The sequence below is a fragment of the Rattus norvegicus genome, chromosome 7 (genome assembly GCF_021556685.1).
Source record: "Rattus norvegicus strain SHRSP/BbbUtx chromosome 7, alternate assembly SHRSP_T2T, whole genome shotgun sequence".
NCBI lineage: Eukaryota > Metazoa > Chordata > Mammalia > Rodentia > Muridae > Rattus > Rattus norvegicus.
Window position 1 is genome coordinate 15,334,555 of NC_141540.1, and position 24,476 is coordinate 15,359,030.

At 54.0% G+C, this 24,476-nt stretch overlaps 1 protein-coding gene and 1 long non-coding RNA gene across 2 annotated transcripts; one reads left to right on the top strand and one right to left on the bottom strand.

The window, feature by feature from the left end:
* Window positions 1-1,447: 1,447 nt before the first annotated feature.
* Shc2 (SHC adaptor protein 2) lies at window positions 1,448-23,683 on the top strand. The gene is given in 13 exon segments (NM_001108065.1): window positions 1,448-1,918; window positions 9,115-9,185; window positions 10,736-10,796; window positions 10,922-11,041; window positions 13,778-13,831; window positions 13,955-14,006; window positions 14,101-14,227; window positions 14,622-14,787; window positions 14,886-14,949; window positions 17,132-17,296; window positions 18,953-19,263; window positions 20,502-20,635; window positions 21,574-23,683. Coding segments are annotated over 12 exon segments (1,722 nt in total). The 5' UTR covers window positions 1,448-1,516; the 3' UTR covers window positions 20,631-20,635; window positions 21,574-23,683.
* LOC148004455 (uncharacterized) lies at window positions 3,621-7,068 on the bottom strand. Its single transcript, XR_015624433.1, has 2 exons — window positions 6,845-7,068; window positions 3,621-4,775 (listed from the first exon to the last, which is right to left on the bottom strand). It is a non-coding gene; the product is annotated as an uncharacterized LOC148004455 (long non-coding RNA).
* Window positions 23,684-24,476: the final 793 nt, after the last annotated feature.

The following is a 24,476-nucleotide window of genomic DNA, read 5'->3' on the forward strand; positions in this document are numbered from 1 at the left end:
ACAGAGCGGTTCGGGAAGGGGTACTGGGAAGCTAGGCTTTGAGGGATATGTAGGAGTTTATTAAAGTATTATTTACTGTCATTTGGACTGCAGATTAAAGAGCTGAGTCAGACCATCAACCTCCCCATTCTGACGAGGAGCACACATGATGGGTGTGCGCCCAGACCCAGAATGCCGTGGTCCACACTTACACAGCCCTTTCTCAGACCCCAAGTGGCGCTTCTCCTCCAGCACCAAAGGCGACCTGGCGACCTGGCTCGACTCCTTAATGTGCCTGTGTTGAGATTGCTGAGGGCCCCGGCGCGGGCGCCCCGCCCCCTTCGCAGGCAGTGATCTAGTTTCTCCCGGCTTCGATCTAGCGGGCCTTGCCCCTCCTCCGCAACCCGCCCCGCCCAGCCCTCTTCTCTTTGTTTCCGGGCAGAGCTGTCCTGGATAGGGCGGGGGACAGAGCCAGAGTGGTGATGACAACCCCTTGGGGGTCTAAGTAAGGCATCCCCGAGGTCTCTTGAGCCTGGGCTGGAACTGGTGGGCAGGCCTGAGAGTTCTGATCCTTAGGTTCCAATAGGAACCCAAAGAACCGATGGGTGTCCTTTGCTTACAGCCCAGGAAACAGGCCAGGAGCCAGCAGAAGCGGCTTTAGACCTGTCCAAACGCAGCCCCACTCGCGGTGTCCTGGGCACTTGCTTCACTTCCTGGCCTCAGTTTCCCTTTAAGCCTCGGCCCTGCTCCAGGACTCAGTTTTCCCACTAACCAGTAAAGTAGGTTCGGGGTGGGGGGTTCTGAGTTTGAGATTCTCTTGTCCTGAACCCCAGCCTCTGCCCTGCCTCAGGCCCTATCTGGACCCCATTTAGAAGTAAAGTTGGGTAGGATATGAAAATGTCAAGGACCGGGACAGTCTCATCCTGCCTCAACCACCTAGACCTCAAATGCCCTATTGTGCCTTATCCTTACCCTAGCCCTCGGTTTCCTCATTGAGCTACTGCTGTATCCCTATTTAGTAAAGGAAACACAGTGGAACAGTGGTTTAGGGGAGGATTTAGGGGCCAGAGGATGCTGTCTCATCCTCTCTCTACAAAGCCAGGCCTCAGTTTCCCAATTTAGAAATAAAGAAGAGCAGGATGTTGCTGGAGCGGTGGTGAAGGGTGACCTTGAGGTTAGAGGATCACTCCTTGCACCTGCGACTCCAGGCCTCAGTTTCTCCATTTAGAAGGAAAGAAGGGAGGATAGGATGCTGCTGGAGCGAAGGCGGAGACTTGAAAGTTGGAGAATTGCGCCCCGCCCCGTGTCTGCGACCCCTGGCCTCAGTTTCCCCATCGGTCAGAGCTTGACTGGACAGCTCCTCGCGGAGCCCCGGCAGGCTTCGCCGGGTCGGGGGCGGCGCTGCCAGAGCAGGGTCGGGGTCCCAGGAGCGTAGCCCCCCGCGGCTGCGCGCTGCGCGGAGCGGTGACATCACTCGGCGGGGAGGAGCGCACGGCTCCCGGCCAGGCTCAGCCGGGGTTCCTCGGCGGCCGCGGCCATGACGCAGGGTCCCGGTGGCCGCGCGGCCCCCGAGCCCGAGGCGCCCACCACCTTCTGCGCGCTGCTACCGCGCATGCCGCAGTGGAAGTTCGCGGCGCCCGGTAGCTTCCTGGGCCGCGGTCCGGCGGCTGCGCGCGTGGCGGGGGCGGCAGAGGCGCAGCCCGAGCCTGGGGTCCCCGCGCTGGCCGCCGTGCTGGGTGCCTGCGAACCGCGCTGTGCCGCGCCCTGTCCGCTACCAGCTCTCGGCCGCTGCCGGGGCTCGGGGTCGCGGGGCGCGCGGGGAACTCCCGACGTCGCCGACGAGTGGGTGCGCAAGGGCGGCTTCATTCACAAGCCCGCGCACGGCTGGCTGCACCCCGATGCGAGGGTCCTGGGGCCCGGGGTCTCTTACATCGTTCGGGTGAGTGCGCCCAGCCTCCTTCCCGGCGCGGCGCGGTCGGGGACCGCCCCACCCCCAGTTTGGTCTCTCAGACCCCGAGAGCCAAGTGATCTCTCCACATCACCCAGGAACCCGGTATCCAGTGCGCGCGCTTCTCGGCCGCCCCCACTCGCAAGCGCTGGGGTCTGGGTTCCCACGGCGTCACGTGGGGAGGGGCGGGGAGAGGGCGCAGGTGGAGAGGGGACACACGCATGCGCAGGCTTGCCCCCCCCCCCTTGCTGTTGGGTGGGACGGTCCATAAGGTGAGGACTAGGTAGCCGAGGGTCCCCTCACCCCGGAGAAAGCAACTTTGCAGCGATACAGTGGGGATCCAAGATTCCACACCAGAGCGGATGAAGAGAAGGGGCCGGCTGTGTTTATCTCCTTTATTTTGGCGGAGGTGGAAGGCGGTTGTGGGGTTTTGGATAGATGACTGCGATCTCCAACTGCGGGCCATCATTCTGCCTTATCAGCCTCCCCAAATATTGGAATGTTAGATGTGTGTCACCACTTCCAGACCTTTATTCTTTACTTTTGTTTTTAAAACAGGGTCTCATGTAGCTCAGGCTGGCCTGGAAGTCACTATGTAGCTGAGGATAACCTTGAATTCCTGAGCCAGGATGGCAGCCACGCACCGCCACACCCTGTCTATATGATGCTGGGGATGGAGCTCAGTCCTATTTATGCTAGGGGAGCTCAGTGACTGCTGAGAACCAGCCCCAAGCCTCTACCCAGGTTTTAATTGTGACCTTTGCAAGGGTTAAGGTGTGGGGGATGGTCGACCACATGCCCTCAAGCCACAGGGGACATTTTATCTTCTGAAAGCACCTACCCCTGTGTGTGTGCAGTGTAATCAGTCACTTGAAAGTAAGCTGCTGTGTGATGCTCACTTTAGGCACTCTCGTCTGGCTTCCTGCCCACCACTGTTTATGAGATGACAAGTGATCTCAGAATGCTCTTTGCTGGATGTCCTGGACCGGGATGTGGAGAGGGTGTATCTCTCCGTGTGCCCTTGTTTTCCCCACCAGGGTCCACCATGTTCCTTCTCCCTTCCCTGGGCTCCGTTGAGCCTCCAATATTCTTTGTCTTGGGGATCGACAGATAGGACCTTATTTTGAAGTGCATTTAGTGGAGCACACCTGTAGTCCCAGCAGTCAGGAGGCTGGAGCAGGAGGATCGCCACGAGTTCAGGCCAGCTTGGGCTACATAGCCAGACAAAGAAGGAAGGCATGGTGGTGCACACTTTTAGTCCCTGCACTTGGAAAGTCAAGGATGGAGGATCTGTATGAGTTTGAGGCCAACCTGATCTACATAGCAGGTTCTAGATCTGTTTATAAACAAGAAGAAAGACAAGAAGAAACAAAAAAGGAAAAACGTATAGCGACAATTTTGGGATTTTGGTTTTTTTAAAAACACAGAAATATAAGAATGTGCTGTTGTTTTAATGTTGGCTGTTGGGATGAGGGGCTGCTTCAGACTGTCCGCAGCAGCTGACTGTGATTTGCCTCGTGCTCTAGCAGAGGCGGGTTTTTGCCAGCTGAAGACAGTTTCTGCGATTGTGCAATGTTTGGAATTCTGGGAACTCTTCAGAGGCTGTGCCCTAAGAGGCTGGGTTGGCGGTTGTTCAGGGGGGTTGGTTACTGTGTTTGCGTAGTCATGCTCAAAGCAAACAAAAGCAAAGAGGTTAGATTCAGGGACATCTATCTCTCTCTATTTTCTATCTTTTTTTAAAAAATATTTTATTTATTATATAAGTACACTGTAGCTGTCTTCAGACACACCAGAAGAGGGCATCAGATCTCATTACAGATGGCTGTGAGCCACCACGTGGTTGCTGGGAATTGAACTCAGGACCTCTGGAAGAGCAGTCAGTGCTCCTAACCACTGAGCCATCTCTCCAGCCCATTTTCTATCTTTCTTTCTCTCCTATCTTGTTGTAGGGGATGAAGGGGGTCATAAAAGGTGGGAAAAGGAACCCACAGAGTAGCAAAGAGCATCTACAAGTAGGTTTGTTGTAGGTGCGATGAATTCAGGTGAGGTTGTACAGGAGTCTTGCAATGACTGAGACATAAAAGCCAAGACGCAAGTGGGGCCAGGAGTGTTGGCACACACCCTGTCATCCCAGTACTGGGAAGGTGGAGGCAGGGGGATTAAGAATTCAAGGTTATCCTTGGTTAGAGGTGAGTTTGAGGCTAGCCTGGGCTATGTGAGACCTTGTCACAAGACAACAGCTAAGAGAAGAGGTAGAGGCTGGAACAAAAGACAAGCTGCAAGCCAAGGGTCACTCTGAGAGCTCCCATATGCAGGAAGAAGGCGACCTTCTGTGGAGCCTCAGAGGGGAGAGTGCTATCTGCACAGAGCAGCCTCCAGAAGGGAGTGATAAGAGACTCCTGTAGTGTTCTGTCCGTCCTGTCTGTGGTACTTTGTTGCAGTATCCCTGATAACTGATAACCCCTGGGCACTGCTGCCTTGACACTGAATCCTCTGGGTGATTGCCCGGGTCATGTCTCTGGGCAATGTCTGCCCATTAGGTCTTCCTCTAGCTTCTGGGCCCATGCACATTCAGGATCTGGGTAGACGACACTCTGTAGACAATACATTCTGGGTCTGGCTTGTGTCCCCTTTCTCCTGTGTCCTAATGGTTTGGTGTTTCTGGGTTCTGGTGTCACACTGTACCCCATCGATGCTGCAGTTGGCTGTCACATACCCAATCCTTCCAGGTCCCCGTTCTGTCTGGTGGATGCATGGTGAGAATCCGGATACTGTCATTGTTGGGACTCTCCATGTTGAGGTGTAAGCAGTGTGGCGTTTGGAATTCCAGCCATTGTGGAATACTAACCTTGTGGAGGACACACAGGCTTCAGGCGCAGTGGGAGAAACAGACAATAAATATACAAGAAGACAGCCCATGGGAAGACCGCAGGTCCTGACGGGTCAGGGATGCTAAAATAGTGAGATATAAGTGGGCATTTGTATGGGGGTGAGAGGGCTCCCTCCAAATTCATGCCTGCCTGGTACTCCAGAATGCAGCCACACTGGGGCACCAGTGTCTGCAGTTGTAGTCAGTGGAGATGGGTGTGGATCAGGAAAGGAAATCTAATGGCTGCTGTCCTTAGAAATCCCATAGGAAGACCCGGGGAAGGAGGCTGTGATAGTTCAAGCCAAAGGACTAGAGGACTGTGGCCACTGGATGCCTGGGAGAGGCAGGAGGGTCTCTGTGAAGCCTCCAGAGGCCCCTCACTACCAGCAGACCTGGGTCCTGGTCTTTGGCCTCTAGAATGTGAATGGCAGTATTTCTGGTGTTCTAAGTCCTATCCTTGTAGGAATTATCATATTGTCCCTGGAGACCCACTCTTTGGCTGTCTGTGGCTAGCTCCTCTACTAGTGGCTTAATTTCCTGTGGGCCATGTTCACGGTACTTTCCCTGACCGACCAGGCAGCACAGGGCCTTGTGGCTCTGGAACCATACCGGACTAGGGTCCTTGCACATTTGGGTCCTGCTGCATGGCAGCTGACAGTGACTGTGATTGATGTGGTTGCTTGTTCTGTCCCCTCCTCCCCTCAGTGCGTGTGCTCAAGTGCATGCGTGTGTGCGTGTACATGTTCTCTCAACTGGCCAATAGCTCACCAATTGGTGAGACCAGCCAGCCAGCAAGTCCCAGGAATGCTTCTGTCTGTCCCTGATTATCAGTGTGTGCTACAGTGCCCCACTTTTTATGTGGGTGCTGGGGATCTGAACTCAGGTCCTCACGCTTGCATGGCAAGCACATTACTCACTGAGCCATCAGCTCCCGAGGCCCCCAGAGCACTGTTCTCATGTTGATCCCTGGGGGGCATCGTGGGGCTGCAGTTACAGCATCAGGCATTGTTTGTGTACCCAACCCCTCAGGTTGGAGAAGACCCCTTCCTTCCCTCGGCTTTACCATCGTGTTTGTCAGAGGTTCCACATCTGTCTCTGGCCATGCAAACTCCGATGAGCAGAGTGTGGCCTGAAGTCCCCACAACATGTCTCACTCTGATCACTGGGGGTATTGTCACTGACAGAGACAGGCCAGGAACGGGGGATATGGGAGCAACTGGGCTCTTTCAAAGCAGGGAACCTGGCTGATGCTCTCTGAGGTACCATATAGTGAGACATGGCGATCAGAGTCCACATTGCTCTCCATTCACCTGTTCCTCTTCTTTATTGATGGACAAGTTTTCCATCAGCCACCAGTCACCTACCTACCTACCCACTCACCTACTCACCCATCCACCCATCATCCATCATCTATCCCCCACCCACCCATCTATTCATCCACCCACCCATCCACCCACCCATCCATCCATCCACCCATCCACCCATCCACCCACCCATCCACCCATCCACTCATCCACTCATCCACCCATCCACCCACTTACCTACCCATCCATCCACCCATCCACCTGTCTGTCCGTCCATCCATCCACCCACCCATCCACCCATCCACCCACCCATCCACCCATCCACCCACTTACCTACCCATCCATCCATCCACCCATCCACCTGTCCGTCCGTCCATCCACCCACCCATCCACCCATCCACCCACCCATCCACCTGTCTGTCCGTCCATCCACCCATCCATCCACCCACCCATCCACCCATCCACCCACCCATCCACCTGTCTGTCCGTCCACCCACCCATCCACCCACCCATCCACCCACCCATCCACCCATCCACCCATCCACCCACTTACCTACCCATCCATCCATCCATCCACCCATCCACCTGTCCGTCCGTACGTCCATCCACCCACCCATCCACCCATCCACCCACCCATCCACCTGTCTGTCCGTCCACCCACCCATCCACCCATCCATCCACCCACCCACCCACCCACTTACCTACCCATCCACCCACCCATCCCATAGGTGAGGCTCAACTCACTTCTGTCTGTAGCTCCCCTTACGTCTTCCGTTTAGAATGAATGAGCCCTGTAATATGGCGATAGCAGGGTTGGGTGGCCTTAGCTTACTAGCCTTCATTTGTCTCTTCTACTTGGTCTCTGTCCCGGCCATACTCAGACTCTCACTTCTGACATGGCTGCTGCTCCATCTGCTTGGCTCCTCCCTTACGGCTCCTTTCCCTTGGTCACTGCCCCACAGGTCTGTGATGTGAAGCACAGACTGTCCTTTCTGCTGGCTCTGACCTGGCGTGGCCTGAGTGCCTTGTACCCTTTGCATGGTGAGCAACCTGGCTTGGGACTTAGGTCCCTTCCTGGGCTCCTGACCTTGTACCCTGGACAGTCACCTCAGATAACTACCAGGGACGCATCCGAGGCCTGTGTGCTTCCGAGACCCTGTTCCCTCTGCTGATATCATGTCGGCAAAGTCATCACAGGGGTGATGTGTCACACGGGTGACATATTGTCACCCCTGACTGTTGGATCCACCCGTGGGTCTGCTGTGTGTGAGCATGCATCACGTGTTCCTTGGCGTTGAGTCACTTGGATGATCTCACGATGACTCCCTCTTCCCACATGTTATCCAGCAGCATTTGGAAATCATTTCATGTGAATTCATAAAAATAACTCGTCTCTTTACAATGGCTGGCCACATTCTCTGCATTCAGCCTCTCCGAGCAGGGGGCAGCTGTTGTTAATATTAACTTCCAGAGAGCGTCAGCAGATCTTAGCGTCCACGTGGCCCACACGAGGGTATCTACTTGGGCCGCAAAGCTGTTTGTTTGCTTTGAGTGAATTCAGCTGTCACAGGACGCTCCGCGTGACTGTGGAACTGATTCCTGCTGGGAGTGGGGGGATCCTGTACCACCAGCGTCAGGGCAGGGGTTGCAAGAGCTGAGCAGGGGTGGTGGGTGCTGTGCTGGAAGGGTGCAGAACAGAAGGGGCCTCAGCCAGGCTCCTCTTCCCACATGGCACAGGGCAGGTGGGCCGAGGGTGAAAACGTAATATGCACCAATCTTCTTACTTTTAATTGAGAGCAGGTCTTGATGATACATGGCTGCAGTCCCAGTGCTTGGAGGTGGAGGCAGGAGAATCCAGAGTCATACCTCGTTATGTAGTGCACTTGAGGCCAGCCAGGGCTACAGGAGCTCCTGTCCCCCAAACAACCTATGTGAATAAATGACATAAAATTACAAATTAAGCTGTGTATGGTGGTGCATACATTGTCCTGTCACTCTGGAGAATGGGGAAGCTGCAGAATCTTCCAAGCTCAGGAGATTGGGGCTAGCCTCTACGACAAGCAGGATGCCAAAATAAATTAATGAAAGAAACATAGAGCAGCGACAGGCCGGGAGACGCCGTGATGGGTTGCTCTGAGCTCTTCCTGCTCCTGCAGAGGGACCTGCACCTGGTTCCCGGCTCCCACGGCTGCTTGGCTGCCAACTGCCTGTAATCCAGCTGCAGTGCCTGGTGCTCTGAAGTCTCGTGTGTGCACCTACGCATGATTCCTTTTCTAGCTGCATTCCCCCTTTCCTTCCTGAATGCTGGGATGACAGGTGTGCACCCCAATTCTGGCTTCCCTTCCAGCTTGGAAGTTAGGTGGTGGACATGCTAAAGGTTCCACTTTGGTCTTCTTCCTATGTTCCTCTGACTGTGTGTTCCTTTCCACAAAGATGTGTGTCTGGTCTACAAAGTTTATTTTTCTTTTGAGGCAGGGTCTCTGTACCCCAAGTTGGCCTCAGAACCCCGTAGTAGCTGAAGGTGACCTTTACTTTCTGATCCTCCTGTCTCTCCATCCACCCTGGTGTTCAGAAGACAGGTGTGTGCCACCACACCAGATTTATGAGATACAGCCCAGGGCCTAATACATGCTGGGTAAGAGCTCTCCTGACTGAACAGTGGTTTCTGCCCTGTGAGGTTTCTATGGAGGGCAGATGGTGGTGTTTGCATCTCTGCCAGCCAGATGGTCCCTGTCTGGATTGTTTGCCAACCACATGGGTGCTGGTTGGACTCATTGAACATGCATGCCACCGTATAATGTCACAGCTTGGACACTGAAACTGAGCCTTGGGATTGGGCCTAATGCTAGGTGGGAGAGGGTACATCTGGGACATCAAGCGCCAAGGTCCCTGGGGCAGTGACTGTATCTGCCAGGGCAGGAGAAGAGTCCTGGGTGCCTAGAGAGGAACTAGTGTTCTGAGGGACAGCTTTGGGCTGGGCTCTGCCTGCTGATTGACCACCCCTCTCTCCCCAGTACATGGGCTGCATTGAGGTGCTCCGATCTATGCGCTCCCTGGATTTCAACACCCGGACACAGGTGACGAGGTGAGGCCTTGGGATGGGTCTGGGAACCCGGGTCTCATGTGGCCTGCCCATCATGAGGCCTCTTGAGGGTAGCATGGCAGGTTGGAGGTGACCTGCCAGGCACCTGAAGTCAGAGGGCTGACTGTGCTCAACATGGGCCATACCTCAGGCCTGTTTCTCAGCTCTGTCCCTGAGTGTTGTTCTTGGCTGTGATGGACACTCCCCAGACTCGGTTTCCCTTCAGCCTGCCCTCCAGTGGGGTGTGATTTCAGGAGGGTGAGAGGAAGGGTTTCGTTTACTCCATGAATTTATAATCCAGGACACAAAGCCAGGTGTGTTGGCTTACACCTAGAGTCCCAGCATTTGGGAGCCACGGGCAGGAGGTTAGCCATGACCATGCTAGCCTAGGCTATAGACTGTCCCAAGAAACAAGCAAAAACAGTAGACTTATTGTTCCAACATTCCACCCCTGCAATTCTTTGCTTTAACACATCTCTGTATAGTATTTTATAACCACCTAATCTGAACATTGGATCTAGAACATTCCAACACCCTAAAAGGAAGCCCTATTCTCATGAGCAGTTATCCACTCTCCAATCTACCTAGCAGCTACAAATCCACTTCCTGTCTCTGGGCATTTCTTAGCATGGAGTCCCACTCTGTGGCCTTGTGTCTCTGCCTTAGCCACTCTTTGTGCCTCTGTGATAAAACCTAGAGGATTTATTCAGTTCATTCCATGCATTATAGGAAGGCAGAAGCTCAAGGAATCTGCTCATAATAATAAGTTTGTAATAAATAATAAATTAAATCTGCTCGAGTGATCACATTCATAATAATGAACAAAGAGAGATGGATTAGTGTAAACATGTTTATGCTGTTTGCTTTGTCTACTCTTTGTTTTTTTTTTTGCTTTGTCTACTCTTACACAGCCTGGGTTCCCCTGCCTAGGGGATGGTACCACCCACAGTGGACAGCCCTCTCTCTCTCAACACATCAAGACAATCCCGCACAGATATTCTCTGAGGTTCACCCCTGAGGTGATTCTACATTTTGTCATATTGATAATTAACACTAACCACAATGTCTCGCTGATCACTGTCTTTAGAGTACATTCATGTTGTACATATCAGATCCTTGTTGCTATTCAGGGCTGAGTAATACCCCAGTGAGTGGATGGATCATACTGTATGTCCAGTCATCCATGCTGGACGCTAGGTACACAGGACTCTTCACTTCCCATCAGCCCTGTGTCCTATCTCTGCTGACAACCAGGTTTATAATAATTTGTCACTCTGGGGGTTGGGGATTTAGCTCAGTGGTAGAGCGTTTGCCTAGCAAGCGCAAGGCCCTGGGTTCGGTCCCCAGCTCCGAAAAAAAGAAAAGAAAAAAAAAATAATTTGTCACCCTGCCCTAAATTGGCCTCTAACTTGCTGTGTATCTCAGGCTAGCTTTGAATTCATGATCTTCTTGCCTCTGCCTCATAAGCAAAGGGATAATCTCATCTGGCTTCCCATTGCTCATTTCTCAGCGTCAGCCCTGCCGTTTCTAAGTAGGGTCTCCTTCTCCCCCAGGGAAGCCATCAATCGGCTCCACGAGGCTGTGCCAGGTGTCCGAGGCTCCTGGAAGAAGAAGGTAGGCGTGGGCTGTGGTCCTAGAGAGCTGGTGTGTGTCATGGGAGGCCGAGGGGAACACCATGGCTACCCAGAGCCCCTCTGGTCTCAGGCATCTGATGCAGGTGGCTCACTGTACCTTCCCAGGCCCCCAACAAGGCGCTGGCCTCCATCTTGGGGAAAAGCAACCTGCGCTTCGCCGGCATGAGCATCTCAGTCAACATCTCTGTGGACGGCCTTAACTTGTCAGTTCCCGCTACCCGTCAGGTGGGAGCCGCCGCCCTCCACCCTGCACACCACCCTGCCGCAGTTCTGGTACCCTCACCCATAACCCACCTTTGCCCAGTCCGCAACCCTGCCATCTACCCTGCCCACATCCTTATCATGGTTCCACCCACGGCCCCACCCACAGCCCCTCCCACAGCCCCGCCCTCCCCGCCCCCCCCCCCCCCCCGCTGCAATCCTTTAAGCCCAAAAGGCAGCAATAGCCTTTTCAGCCCTATACTTAAAGATGGGGTTTCTCTGTGTAGCCCTGGCTGTCTTGAAACTCACTCTGTAGACCAGGCTGCCCTCGAATTCAAGAGATCTACCTGCTTCTGCCTCTAGAGTGCTGGGACTGAAAGTGTACATCACCACCACCCAGCTTCAGTCTTAGACTTATGTCCCTATATGTATGTCCTTCCACAGCCCCACCCTCAGTCCCCACCAACCTCAAAGCCCTCAGCCACACCCACTCAGCAGGTCTCGCCTATCATCTCTGGAGAACCCTTACAATGCCCAGAAATATCTGATGCCTACTGGGGTGGACCCAGGGTGTGGAGTCGCCATGGGTACAGAGTCCCCAGTAGCTGGGATCTGAGTGGTCTGCTTGCCTTTATCTAAGGCAGTGCCACTGATAGGGCAGATCTGTCTGGAGTGGTCTGGACGTTTACCTGGGCTGGAGTGGGTTGCAACCAGGGACCTGGCATTCCCATCAGAAGGACGTGAAGGTGGGCTCCCCCTGCAGGTGGGGAGGAGAAGGATGCTGGGCTGGTCCCCAGGAGAGGCAAGCACCTCTGGGAAAAGACAACATGAGCCTGGGAGAGGACTTGTCTGTCCCTAGAGTAGAGACACTGGCGTTGTAGTCTCTGCCAGGCACTGGGGGGGCAGTGCCAGGGCCAGATGAGCAGTTGTCATATCAAGAGGGGCCATGGCCAGGTCTCATGGGGAAGTGATCGCTGTAAAGACAGAGGTGAGAGGCAGAGTGGGCAGCCCCTGCCGAGGGGCTTACTGTGGGGGATACACAGCTTAGATGACTGTAGGAAGACTTTAACCCCAACGATAGCCAGTATCCCAATTCTATCCACCATCCCCATTCTGGTTACCTGAACTCCGACCTCCACCTCAACCCTACTTGTTTGTGTGGAGAGACAGTCTCACCATGTAGCCTTGCCTGTCCTGTGACTCGGAGACCTGCTTGCCTGTGCTGAGATGAAGGCCACCATGCTTGGCTTGAACTTGGCTTCCAGTACTGACCTCAGCCCTTCACCTGGGTCAGGCCTGCGTCTCTCATTTGTGGGCACACATTCTCACTTTGCCCTGGTTGATCTGGAATTCAAGGAAGTCTGAGCTGGAACTGTATCAGCTGTAAGGGGCAGCCTGAAGGGGCCCCAGACACAGTCCTGCGGGGAGGGGTCCTTTAATTCACGTGTCTCCGATGCTCTGCAGTGCCCGTGTAGGAGGCGTCTCGCACCAGACATGAGACAAGACTGACCTTACATGGCCTCTGGCTGATGCCAAAGAAACACGCTTGTGGCTGGGGCTTAGTTGATAGTGTTGGGTGTGGTGCCCTGGGCATAGGGGGTCTTTTTTGAGCAGCTCAGCTGGAAGTGAATCTCGCCCTGTAGCAGCTCCAGAATCCAGTTGTCTTGTGAGTCAGGAGAGCTGGAAGTTTGGGGGGCTCTGCCCCACCAAAGAGTGGGAGTCCACCGCATGGAAGGGTCTCCCAAACCTGCTGCTGCTGCTGTTAGTGGAGAAGGGAGACCACTCTTGACACCAGCCCAGGGACAGGGTGAACAGCGGCAGTGGGGAGGGGACCAGAGCCTGAAGCAGAGGCCTCCGTCCGATGCCCAAGCTTCCCAGCTGGTGGGAAGGACATTGCTGTCGGGCTCACCATGAGCCAGGGTCCGGCTGAAGGCTCAGCTGGGAAGATGTGCTCACTAAGACCACAGGTTCAGGGGTTGGGGATTTAGCTCAGCGGTAGAGCGCTTGCCTAAGAAGTGCAAGACCCTGGGTTCGGTCTCCAGCTCCGAAAAAAAGAACCAAAAAAAAAAAAAAAAAAAAAAAAAGACCACAGGTTCAGCTTCCTGAGTTTTGTTATTTTGAATCTTAGGAACCTCTCTCCACTCCTCCTCCTTCTCCACTTTCTTCCCCCAACTCCTCCCTCCTACCCCTCCACTCCTCCCTCCTCCCCACACCCCCCTCCCCACTCTGCCCTCCTCCCCACACCTCCTTTCCCCTCCCCACTCTGCCCTCCTCCCCACACCTCCTTTCCCCTCCCCACTCTGCCCTCCTCCCCACACCTCCTCTCTCCTCCCTCCAGGAGGGAGTGTTTCAATTCCGAGGAAATAAAATCCCTATACAACTTTAGGAACCTGAGTGACAGGCCACAAATGGGGTGGGGCCATGTAAATAAACACCAGTGAACACACACTTGTTCTATATCAGGAAACCTGAGCCTGGGATAGGCTGTTTGGAGTGTTTGTGTTTATATGTGTAAAGGTGTTTCCATGTCTACACTTAGGTGTGTACTCAACCATGTGACCCCCAGACCTATGCTTCCTGTTCTCTCTTTAGTCCCTGTCCAGTCCTCATGGGGGCTTGATGTGGAGGTGGGACTCTCAGGCCTTAGCTGCGTTAGACAGACAGTAGTCAGAGAGGACACACCTCCCTCCCCACCTCTCCTGTGACTGGGGCTCACCCGCCAGGGCTATCAGTGACCATGCCTGCCTCCTGTCCTCACAGATCATCGCCAACCATCACATGCAGTCTATTTCCTTCGCCTCCGGTGGCGACACGGTAAGATGGGGTGGGCGGACCTCTGTGCCCCGTACCCCTGTAGCCTTCCCAGGCCCCGCCTGCTGGGTCCTCTGCGCCTCTAGGGAGCTGAACCCTGTTAACTCCCCCTACCCATCTCTCTAGGACATGACCGATTACGTGGCCTATGTGGCCAAGGACCCCATCAACCAGAGAGGTGAGCTTGGATTGTGGAGGGCGCTCAGGGCCCTGGGCCCGGAGCAGGGCTGTGCTGAAGGGTCACAGGCGTGCCGACGCTGTGACCTTCCCAGCCTGCCACATCTTGGAATGCTGTGAGGGTCTCGCCCAGAGTGTCATCAGCACCGTGGGGCAAGCCTTTGAGCTGCGCTTCAAGCAATACCTGCACAGTCCGCCCAAGGCTGTCGTGCCCCCTGAAAGGTAAAGGGGCCCTGGGTTTCCTGGGCCAGGCTGCTAGCTGCATCCTCCAAAGACAGGCTGGGTCTGCCCTCTGTTACCCAGCCCCTTGTGTGCCTCAGTTCCATTTCTTCATTTAGACCAAGGGCTCTGTGCTCTTCAGGGATGAGCCTCGTGATAGCAGCTGAGAATGGGGTGTCTTACATCTGGGGTGCCACCTTCATTTTTTCCGACATTGGATCTAGTACAAACAGCTGATGGTGGTTGTGCCAATATTCTGGACACACCTCCGGCCCCGTAGATCAGGGTTACTGTCACCAGGGTTACCTGGGGGAAGGCCTGGCTGATAGGTGGAGGTGGGGGGTTGGGAAGGGAGGGCCCAGCACTCTCACGTAGATGCCTCACTCTGTACCCTCAGGCTGACCGGGCTGGAGGAGTCGGCCTGGGGTGATGGTGAGGTTACTGCAGACCACGATTACTACAACAGCATTCCAGGAAAGGAGCCACCCCTGGGCGGGCTGGTGGACTCCAGACTGGCTGTCACACAGCCCTGTGCGCTGACAACACTTGGGGGCCTTGGACAGGTCAGCCTCCTGTGGGGCCAGAGGGGACGTGGAGCTGTCATTGGGGTGGGTGGGAAGTAGGCCTGGGACATAGCAGGGTCACCACACCTCTCTTGCAGGGATTGTCACCTGCCTGGAGAGATGTCCGTGGCTTGCCTTGGGACATGGGCCCCTCTGGAGCAGGTAGGTTGTTCTAGCCTCACAGAGTCTGCCTCCTGGCCCCTCTACCCCATGCCCCATTCACAGTGAACCTCCCTGCATGTAACTGTGCCCTGAAGGCTGTACGTTCTACCCTGTCCCCAGTGAAGCTCTCTGTGTGTGACTGTCCTGAAGGCCGTGTGCTCTACACTGTCCCCAGTGAAGCTGTGTGTGACTGTGCCCTGTAGGCCCTGTGCTCCCTGCTCTACCTCCCCTTTCTCTCTTCATTGCCTCAGGTGATGACGTCACTGCAGTTGGGGATACATTGAGCTTCCCATATTTTTAAACTCCAGGAGGCATTGCTGTCCTGCTAGACTTTGTCTGCTACTGTCCCCTGACCAGTGGCTCATTATTCTGGGGCTTTCCAGAAGTCTCTGTGCACACTCGGGCACCTTGCTTATGAATTACTGCTGAGTCTGTCCAGATGGGAGTGCACACACAGTTGGCACACTTGAATTTTTGTCCAGCTCACCGTCCTTTGTGGAGTCTTCCCACATCTGCATACTGTAGACCTGGCATCGTTTCATGACTGTTGCCAGGCAACGGGACCTCTCTGGTGTGAGGACTGTACACTTGCTCCCTGTGTACAGAACGGGGATCCCTTGGTGCCTTACTAGCCTTCCGTCCCAGGGCTGTAGCTTTGGCTGGGTCCTCCCTCAGCACCCACCGGTCAGTGTTCTCCATACAGATCTCAGGGTTTCTCAGACTCTCTCACTTTCAGTCAGATTTTTATTTTTTGAGATATGGTCTCATATAGCCCAGGCTGGATTTATTATGTAGGTGAGGATGACACTGAACCCTTGGTCCTCCTGCCTCTACCGCTGTGTTTTGAGCATCACCACACACAAATGGCTGTTTTTTTCTAAAACATAAACAAACAAAAAAACCCCTTTGAGGTAGGGTCTCATTCTGCAAACCAGCTAGCCTTGAGCATGGGACATTCTGCCAGTTCCTGGGTTTGCATTTCGCTGCCATCATTTTATGATTAAACTCCTTCTTTCCCAGTTTTACAGGGGGCTATGTGACACATCTGGGTCCTTGGAGGTCAGAGCCGTGGCGTCCTCAGTGTTTCAGAAAGGCACGTGGTGAGGCAGGGCTTGGTCACAGTTAGTAGCACCTTCCAGTCCTCACTTCTTGCCCGGGGTTCCGACAAGTACCCGGAATATCCTTGGGCTCTGAAAAATCCGCTCAGCTGAGCTTAGGTGGGAGAAATGGAAGTCAGTTGTTCATTCGGTTGATGTAACCCCCAGCGACCCCGAGGGTGAGGCTGAGGGGACAGGATATCCGGCTACCCCTGGGTGGGTGAAGATGTGTGGGACTAGGCAGGGTGTGAACTGGAGACTGAGAGCTTTCAGAGTAAAGTACAAGGAAAAATAAAACACAAAGATGTGAGTTTGACTGCTGTCACTGAGCTAAAGGCTGAGCATAGTGGTCCATGTTCGAAGTCCTAATACTGGGGAGACCGAAGGGTCTCTGGGGTTCAATGGCCAGCCATTCTAGCGTAATCAGTTTCGGGTTCAGCAAGAGGCCTTGTCTTAAAAAGATGAAGAGTTGGGGTTGGGGATTTAGCTCAGTGGTAGAGCGCTTGCCTAGCAAGCGCAAGGCCCTGGGTTTGGTCCCCAGCTCCGAAAAAAAGAAAAAAAAAAGATGAAGAGTTATTGAGGAAGACACCCCGTGTTGACCTTCAGCTTCTCCTTGTGTGTACACAGATACATGCATGGATGTAAGCATGCACACGCACATGGAAAGAGGAGGAGGCCTCTGATTTTAAAATAGGAGTAACAGTGGTAACAGCCTAGCCACGAGGCAGGCCACACGGTGGCCTCAGCCACAACTGTTAATATTTAAACAGAGGGTCAATGTTAGGATCCAGCTCTTTGGAGCCCGGAGCTCCAGCCCTCTCCCCCTTGGCCAGAGAGCTGCCCTCTTGTGGTACATCTGGGCTCTGGCTCAAGCTTGCATATGTGACCAGCCTCTGTCCCCAGCTGGAGCACGGTGTGGCTCTTGAATCCAACAGGAAGCCTCGGCTTGGTGCCTGTGGAGTGACACAGGGGACTTGCCTGCTCACTCCTGCCTCCCTCTGGGTCATTTGACTCATTGTCCTTGCTTCCCCTGCCCCCAAGTCCTCTGGGTTTCTGCCTGACCCACCACCATTTGTCCTCTCTAGTCCCACCTGGGGATGGCTACGTGCAGGCAGATGCCCGAGGGCCACATGACTACGAGGAACACCTGTATGTCAACACCCAGGGCCTGGACGCTTTGGAGCTTGAGGACACCTCCGAGACACCTCTGCAGCCTGAGGACAGCCCCAAGAAGGACCTGTTTGACATGCGTGCGTGACCCGTCCCCATCTGACCTGGGATTGCATGGGGGAAGGTCGAGGGGCTCAGGCTGTGAACCTCAGTTAACTGGGGAAGACTTCCTGCCTAAGCTAGTCAGTGGGCAGCCTGGCTTCTGCCCATGGTCTCAGGAGAGCCTCTGTGAACTCCTGTCAGTGGGGCCTGTCAGTTCCCATCTAGTTGGCCAGGAGATCCCAGCTTGTTTTTATCTGCCCTCAGGGTCTCAGGTGGCTGTGGGAGAGCTGGTCTTCCTTTTTCCTCCAGGAGCCCCCACCTGGAGGGTAGCCCACTCACTAGAGAACCCCATCCTGATGGAGGAGAACTGGTGTGTTCTCAGTCTAGTCGCCCAGGCTAATCTGTCCTTCCAGAAGGGTCTGCAACACTCCTCATAGTTGTATGTCAGCTCTACTCCCTTTCCTGGCCACTGTGTGGTGCTGACTCTCCCAGGGCCTCCCAGATGGCTAGAAATTTCTTCCGCCAGATCTTCCCAGAGTCGATCCCTTGTTACATCATTTCTTTGGTGTATGTGTGTGAGAATGTGGGGGCTAGAAGACAGCCTTGGCTATTGTTGCTCAGTGCCAGTTCTCCTTGTCGATTTGAGCCAGGGTCTTTCAGTGGCTTGGGACTACTAACTAGTCTGGGCTGGCTGCTGTTTGAGGCTAGGGATCTTCCTGTCCCCATTGCCTCGGTGTGTGAGTTACTGGAACACGCCATTGTGCCAGCTTTTTACATGCATGGTGGGAATCAAACTTGGGTCCTCTGGCTTGCACCATAGACTCGTAATTCTTAGCATTACAACTGTGGTGTAACCTACTGAGTGCCTGCTGTGTACTGTGGCAGTGGTTGCAGAGTGTGAGAGAGTGTTTCTCACAGTGGGAAAGCAGGTTGGGCCTGAGTGACAGCCATTTGCCTGACTTCCACAGGGAGGTGGGTTCCCACTTAGCTCTTAGCAGGGGAGACGGCAGGGTTGTGGTGGGGCTCCTGTGTCAGGCACTTGGGGGCCGATTTGTGTCACTTTCTGTCTCCTCCCTGTCCCTTGAGGGTCCTGAGGCTATAGTGACAGCTCCACAGAGGTCTGGATGTGAGGCAACCTTCCCTTACCAACAGTCAGCCAATGGCATAGATGTGGTCTGCAGTGAGGCATACATGGGGTAGGGGCCAGTGCAAAGGGGGGAGTCTGGGTCAATAGTGGGAGGAAGGGAATACTGGTGTGCCTCAGCTTCTGTGAAAGCTGTGAAAACAGCTTTGACAGTGAGCGGAACCAGTACACTTTGCTGATAAGCACTTGGCTGGGGTTGCAGAGGCTGTGCCCAATACCAGGATGGGTCTAGAAATTCTCAGGGCCCGGCTTGTGCTGAACACCTGTATTCCAGCTAAATGAGAGAATGAGGGAGGAAGACAGAATTTAAGGCTAGCTTTGGCAAGTTTGTGAAAGCTTGTCAAAAAGTAAAACAAGGACTGGGGGCGTGGTCAGAGGTGGAGCCCCTGCCTAGAATCCCCCAGTGAGGGGCTGGGGGCATGGTCAGGGGTGCAGCTTCTACCTAGAATCCCCCAGTGAGGGGCTGGGGACATGGCTCTGGAGTGTGCTTACCTGACAAGCCTGATGGCCTAGGTTCTATCCCAGCAATAGAAAAAAAAATGACCCACAGGACCCTTTGAAGATGCCCTGAAGTTGCACGAGTGCTCCGTGGCAGCAGGCATTACTGCAGCCTCACTCCCTCTGGAGGATCAGTGGCCCAGCCCCCCTACCCGCAGGGCCCCCATTGCACCCACAGAGGAGCAACTGAGGCAGGAGCCCTGGTACCATGGACGAATGAGCCGTCGGGCTGCAGAGAAGCTGCTTCGTGCCGATGGGGACTTCCTTGTGAGAGACAGCATCACCAACCCGGGGCAGTATGTCCTCACAGGCATGCACGCGGGGCAGCCCAAGCACCTGCTGCTGGTGGACCCCGAGGGTGTGGTAAGCGGGCACTTTGCTCTTCAGGGTTGGGGCCATGTTTTTACATAATGGATCCTTTTGTATGGAAGAGGTGGTTCCTTGTCAAAACATTTTCCAGTTTAAAAAAATGTTTTAACCAAGGGTGGTGACTCACACTAGTTATCCTAACACTTAGAAAGCTGAGGCAGGAGGATTGCTAGAAGTTCGAGGATAGCCTGGAACCCCAGGGTGAGAACATTGTCTAAAAACAATAATGAAGGGGTTGGGGATTTAGCTCAGTGGTAGAGCGCTTGCCTAGCAAGCGCAAGGCCCTGGGTTCGGTCCCCAGCTCCAAAAAAAAAAAAAAAAAAAAAAAAAACCAAAAAAAACCAATAACGAAAACTTCTAAAGGAATTTCCGCTTTGTAAAGCGTTTTGGGGTTCGCAGAAATACTTCCACCCCTCCAGCCTCTCAGAGCTCCCACCTAAGGTGCTTGTTCCTGACAACACAGTATGCCAGTTGGGGTGTATTTATCTGGGTCTCTAAGTAAGTTATTAAGTCGGGGCCTTTCCAGAATCAATCACCACTATCCCCTTAGTCAAATTCTGTGTATGTAGGGAGCCCTGTCTGGCATGAAACTTGCTCTGTAGACCATCAGCCTGGCTTCGAACTCAGATCTCCTGCTGCCTCTGCGCTCCAAGTGCTGGGACTAAAGGTGTGTGCTACCACAGCTGGCTCTGTTCTTTTCTAATGTATTCTTCTTGCTATTATCTTAAGTGCATGGGGTGTGTACCATCTGTGTGCAGTACCCTCTGAGGCCAGAAGAGGATCCCAGAGGACTGGAGTTACAGATGGTTATGAACCTTCCCCGTGGGTGCTGGGAATCGAACCCCTGACCTCTGCAAGAGCAGCGAGTGCTCTTAAAGGCAGAGCCACCTCTCTAGCCCTCATCTACTTATTTTTTAAACCGCCTACTGCCTGAACTCGGGTTTCTTCCTCCATGTTCCTCTGGCACAGGTGTTCCTCATGGGAGTTGGGGGGTTTAAACTCAGGTCCCCATGCTTGCACAACAGGCCCTTTCCTGAGTCAGCCCCCCCCCCCCCCCACGGAGCCCTGCGATCGTTGGGACCCGAGTACATTGGGCCTGTGGTTCTGGAGTCTTGGGGTTGGTTCTGGGGCGGAGTCCCCTCCTCTGACCAGCAGGTCTGAGCTGGTGGGGGCGTGGCCTGTGGGATGCGTGGGATGTGTTCTGGGTCGGGGGCTGAAGTCTCTGTCTACAGGTACGGACAAAAGATGTGCTGTTTGAGAGCATCAGCCACCTCATAGACTATCACCTGAAGAACGGGTTGCCCATCGTGGCTGCCGAGAGTGAACTGCATCTGCGGGGAGTGGTCTCTCGGGAGCCATGAGCCAGGTGAGTAGTAGCCAGCAGCAACGTTTGCCATCCACAGGGCTCCTGTGTTTAAAGACTGATCCACAGTCATGAAATCCACCCATTCTGTGCATCGTTGTGTTGGGCGGCCATCACAACAGCTAATTGCAGAACATTTTATCATCCAAAAAGCAAGCCTCGCCTCTAGAAGCCGCTACCCCAACCTTCAAGATTTTTTGATTGATGTTGTCTGAATCCGGCCGGCCCCACTGTGTTCTGTTCTGTGGAGAGTGGCTTTGGTTTAGCCTTGGGCTTCCTGTTGGTGTTGAGGGGACAGAGGGTTGACTGAGAAGGGGAAGTAGAACTGGTGTCCTCAGGGTATCTGGGCAGAGCAGGAGGAGGGAGACTGCTGTGGTAGGAGAGGGCAGGAGGCAGCAGCTGGATGTGGGGGCTGGATTGGAGGGAAGTAGGGGGGTGCTATGGAATTTTCCCGGAGCTGCTGGCCAGGTCAAGTTGTTCTTCATCCCCATGACAACGCCTCCTTCCTATCCCCTTCTGGATTGATTCCTTCTGCTTGGGGGCCAGGGCTGCAGGCAGAACTGTTCTGTTTACATGGCGGATGTGGCCCCGTGAACCTCTCAGATGCCTCTCTGCACAGTGCTGGGCCCAGTGCATGTCACCCAGGCAAAGGTTCTATTCTAGCCTCAAAGGTGTTTGTGAACCTAGAAGTGACCCTTGGGGACGCTATGGAATTAATGCTCATCTCTTAGATCACAGGGTTCTGAGACAGGCACCGGGGCTAGTATCTTTGCCTGCACAGAGAGGTTAAGATTACGATGTTGTCCTGGGACACACAGCAGCAGCTTAGCCCCAGGCCAGTGGTAGCTGAGTGCCCATGACTGCTGAGACCCTTTCTGTTCAGTGGACACTGATATGGCTGTTGTCATGGTCACCCTGACTTCACCTCTTTCTGCCCACAGGTGACAGTCGTCAGCCCTTGCTGTGGCCCCGAGGGCTCAGCCTTTCTCTCAGACCCTGAAGCCACGAGAACCAGAATGGTTACCACCTCTCCTTCCGCATGAGCCTCAGGAAGCCGCCTATTTCCAGCTGCACTTGCTCAGCTGGCTGGGCCAGTGAGACAGAGTCAGGGTTCAAGCCCCTCGTCCCACCTGAGCCCCAACCCTGAACTTGGGTGAGGCCATATAAACCAAAGACAGACCGAGTCGCCTTTAACAAAGACATCCAAATGCAGGTCCCATGCCTCTGGTGCCCGGCGCGGGTAGAGACATCGGGCTGTGTCCACAGAGTGACGTGGACGGCTCTGTGTGGGCAGGAGTAACATCCTGCCTTAGCGGGGCTCTGAGGACCTAGATGCACTGTTGCTTTTGGGGGTGATTAAGGTGCTTTTGAGTCTCAGATGCCTGCTAGGGGAGTAGCCTGGGGCTCGCCTGGCGTGTAGGGCATCCAGGTGAGTAGGAGGCGGAGGATCCTCAGTGAGGTCTGGTGTCCAGTCAGCACCTCGCAGCTGTCGCCTGCCTGGACCTTCAACTGTCATTAGACACAGGGTTGAGCGTGAGCCCGCTGTGCCTGCTAGGGACTCCCAGGTGGACAGCTGAGGCTGGGGAAAGCCGTGTGGAGACCCTGGGCTGCAGCACAGTGGGCTAGATGGGTCTGTGGGGGGTCTGATCTCCCCCAGCACCCCAGCCCCTGTATCCCAACAGTGAACAAGGCTCTGGTTTTACTCCAAGATAAATGGGCCTCTCTCTTTGTTTGGTGTTTCCCCAGCCCCTTCTTGGAAATACTGTGGCTTACCTCCTAGGGGCCCCACCTAGGGATTCCTGAACACAGGGGCCCCTGGGGAGGGCTGGGCTCCTTTGTGTGGTTCTAGAGAAACATGTCAGGGATGGCATGGGAGCAAAAGCTTCCAGCTGCTCCAAACATGAGACACCATTAAAGTCAGAGTTACAGGTCACTTTGATGCCCTCTTCTTCCGAACACAGAAAGGCCCAGAGTCCCATCCCCATGATCCCCACGGCCCACCCTTCCATCCCCCGTGGAAACTTACACGGTTTCTTTGGAAAGTCAGTTGTGTCAGGTGGTGTTTTAGCGGGACAGACGCATAAAGGAGTGTTTTCCTGAAGCAGACACAGGTCAAAGGATGTTTTCCTTAGCATAGACGTGTGAAGAAATGTTTCGACGAAGCTGACACAGATTAAAAAAAGTGTTTTTGTTAGAGCAAACATGTAAAAGGATGTATGATGTTAAAAAGGACCCAACAGACGGTGGACAATGTTAGATGATATTGTCGTTATTCGATGGTCACTGCTTGTCGTGACTTTATAAAACACACACACTAAAAATCTTCTGGTGGTGATCTGGCCGCTTTCGCAGACCCAGTGCCATTGGCAGAGTGGTGTCAGCTGATTCAAACTCATGGAGGACACGTGATGCTTGGGGAGAGTATAAATAGGACCCAATGGACGGTGACAGGCTTACGTAGCCGGCTTTGTAATCCATCCCAGGGATCCAGTCTTAAGTCTTTGCTGATCTTAACTTCATTGAGAGGCACAGCAGAAGACTTTCTGTGGGGTCCCTGCTGGTCCTGTCACTCTGGCTGACTCGTGCTGATATGTCTGAGGCCTGATTGTTAGGTCACACCACCGCTGCTGATTCCTGTTTGCTATCCTGGCACTGCTGAACTGGACTGCTGGTGCATATCCTGACAACACAGATGGGAGTTGCTCTAAAGAACTCTTTCTAAACATGTCTCCTTCCCCGGTACCCTAATAACATTTCTTTTCCACTTCTTCTGGTGGTTAGTGGGCAAGAAGAGAGGTTAAAACATTTAGAAACACTTATTAAAAGTAGGTTTTAAAGGGGCTGGAGGGATGGCTCAGCGGTGAAGAGCACTGACTGCTCTTCCAGAGGTCCTGAGTTCAAACCCCAGCAACCACATGGTGGCTCACAACCATCTGTAATGGGATCTGACAGTCCTTCTGGTGTGTCTGAAGACAGCCACAGTGTATTCATATACATTAAATAAATAAATCAATCTTTAAGAAAGTTTTTTTTAAATCAGTCTACCCTACCCATCCACCTCTTAATTTACCCATCCACACTTGTCTTTCTACCCAGCCACTCATATGTCCACCCATCCACCCATCCACCCATCTACCCATCCACCCACCCATCCACCCATCCACCCATCCATTTATCTACCCACTCCACCTTCAGCCCACCCTCCTCATCTACCCATGTACCAGCTCATCCACTCATCCCACCATGATGCTTTGAGCACCTCTCATCCACTAGAACTTCTGGTGACAGCAGGGATATAGGTGACCGGCAAGTCACCACTGTGTATTTTCCAGATGAATAACATCTGGGAAAGGAGTTCTGGAGCTCAGGGATCCCAGGGAACCTGGAGGGCTTTATTGAGGGGCCATTGGTGATCCCCGGGAGGAGGAGGGTACTGGGCAAAGTGAGTGCATGCACAGACACCCAGGCGTGTGAACCCGGCTTGCCTAGGGACTGAAGGACACAGGCTGAAGCGTGCTGGAGAAAGCTGCTGGGCTTCTCAAGCACGAGGCCATGAACTTGGTTTCCAGCGAAAAGAACCACCGTGCCAGGAAGTGTCCATGGTCAGGATGGGGATGTCTGAGGACCCCGGTAAAGGAGGGTCTAAATGAGCTTCACTCATTTACGAGTCCATCCATATGCTTGGCCTTCCCCAGGTCCAACATCCCTCCTCTCTCAAGCCCTTGTGTCTGATGCTGCTCTGGACATGTCCCAGTGTAGGGACTCCAGATTCATTGTGCAGTTAGGAGATGGATACTGGGAGAGCAGGTGACTTGCTAAAGGTCCGTCCATGGTGAGGGGTGGC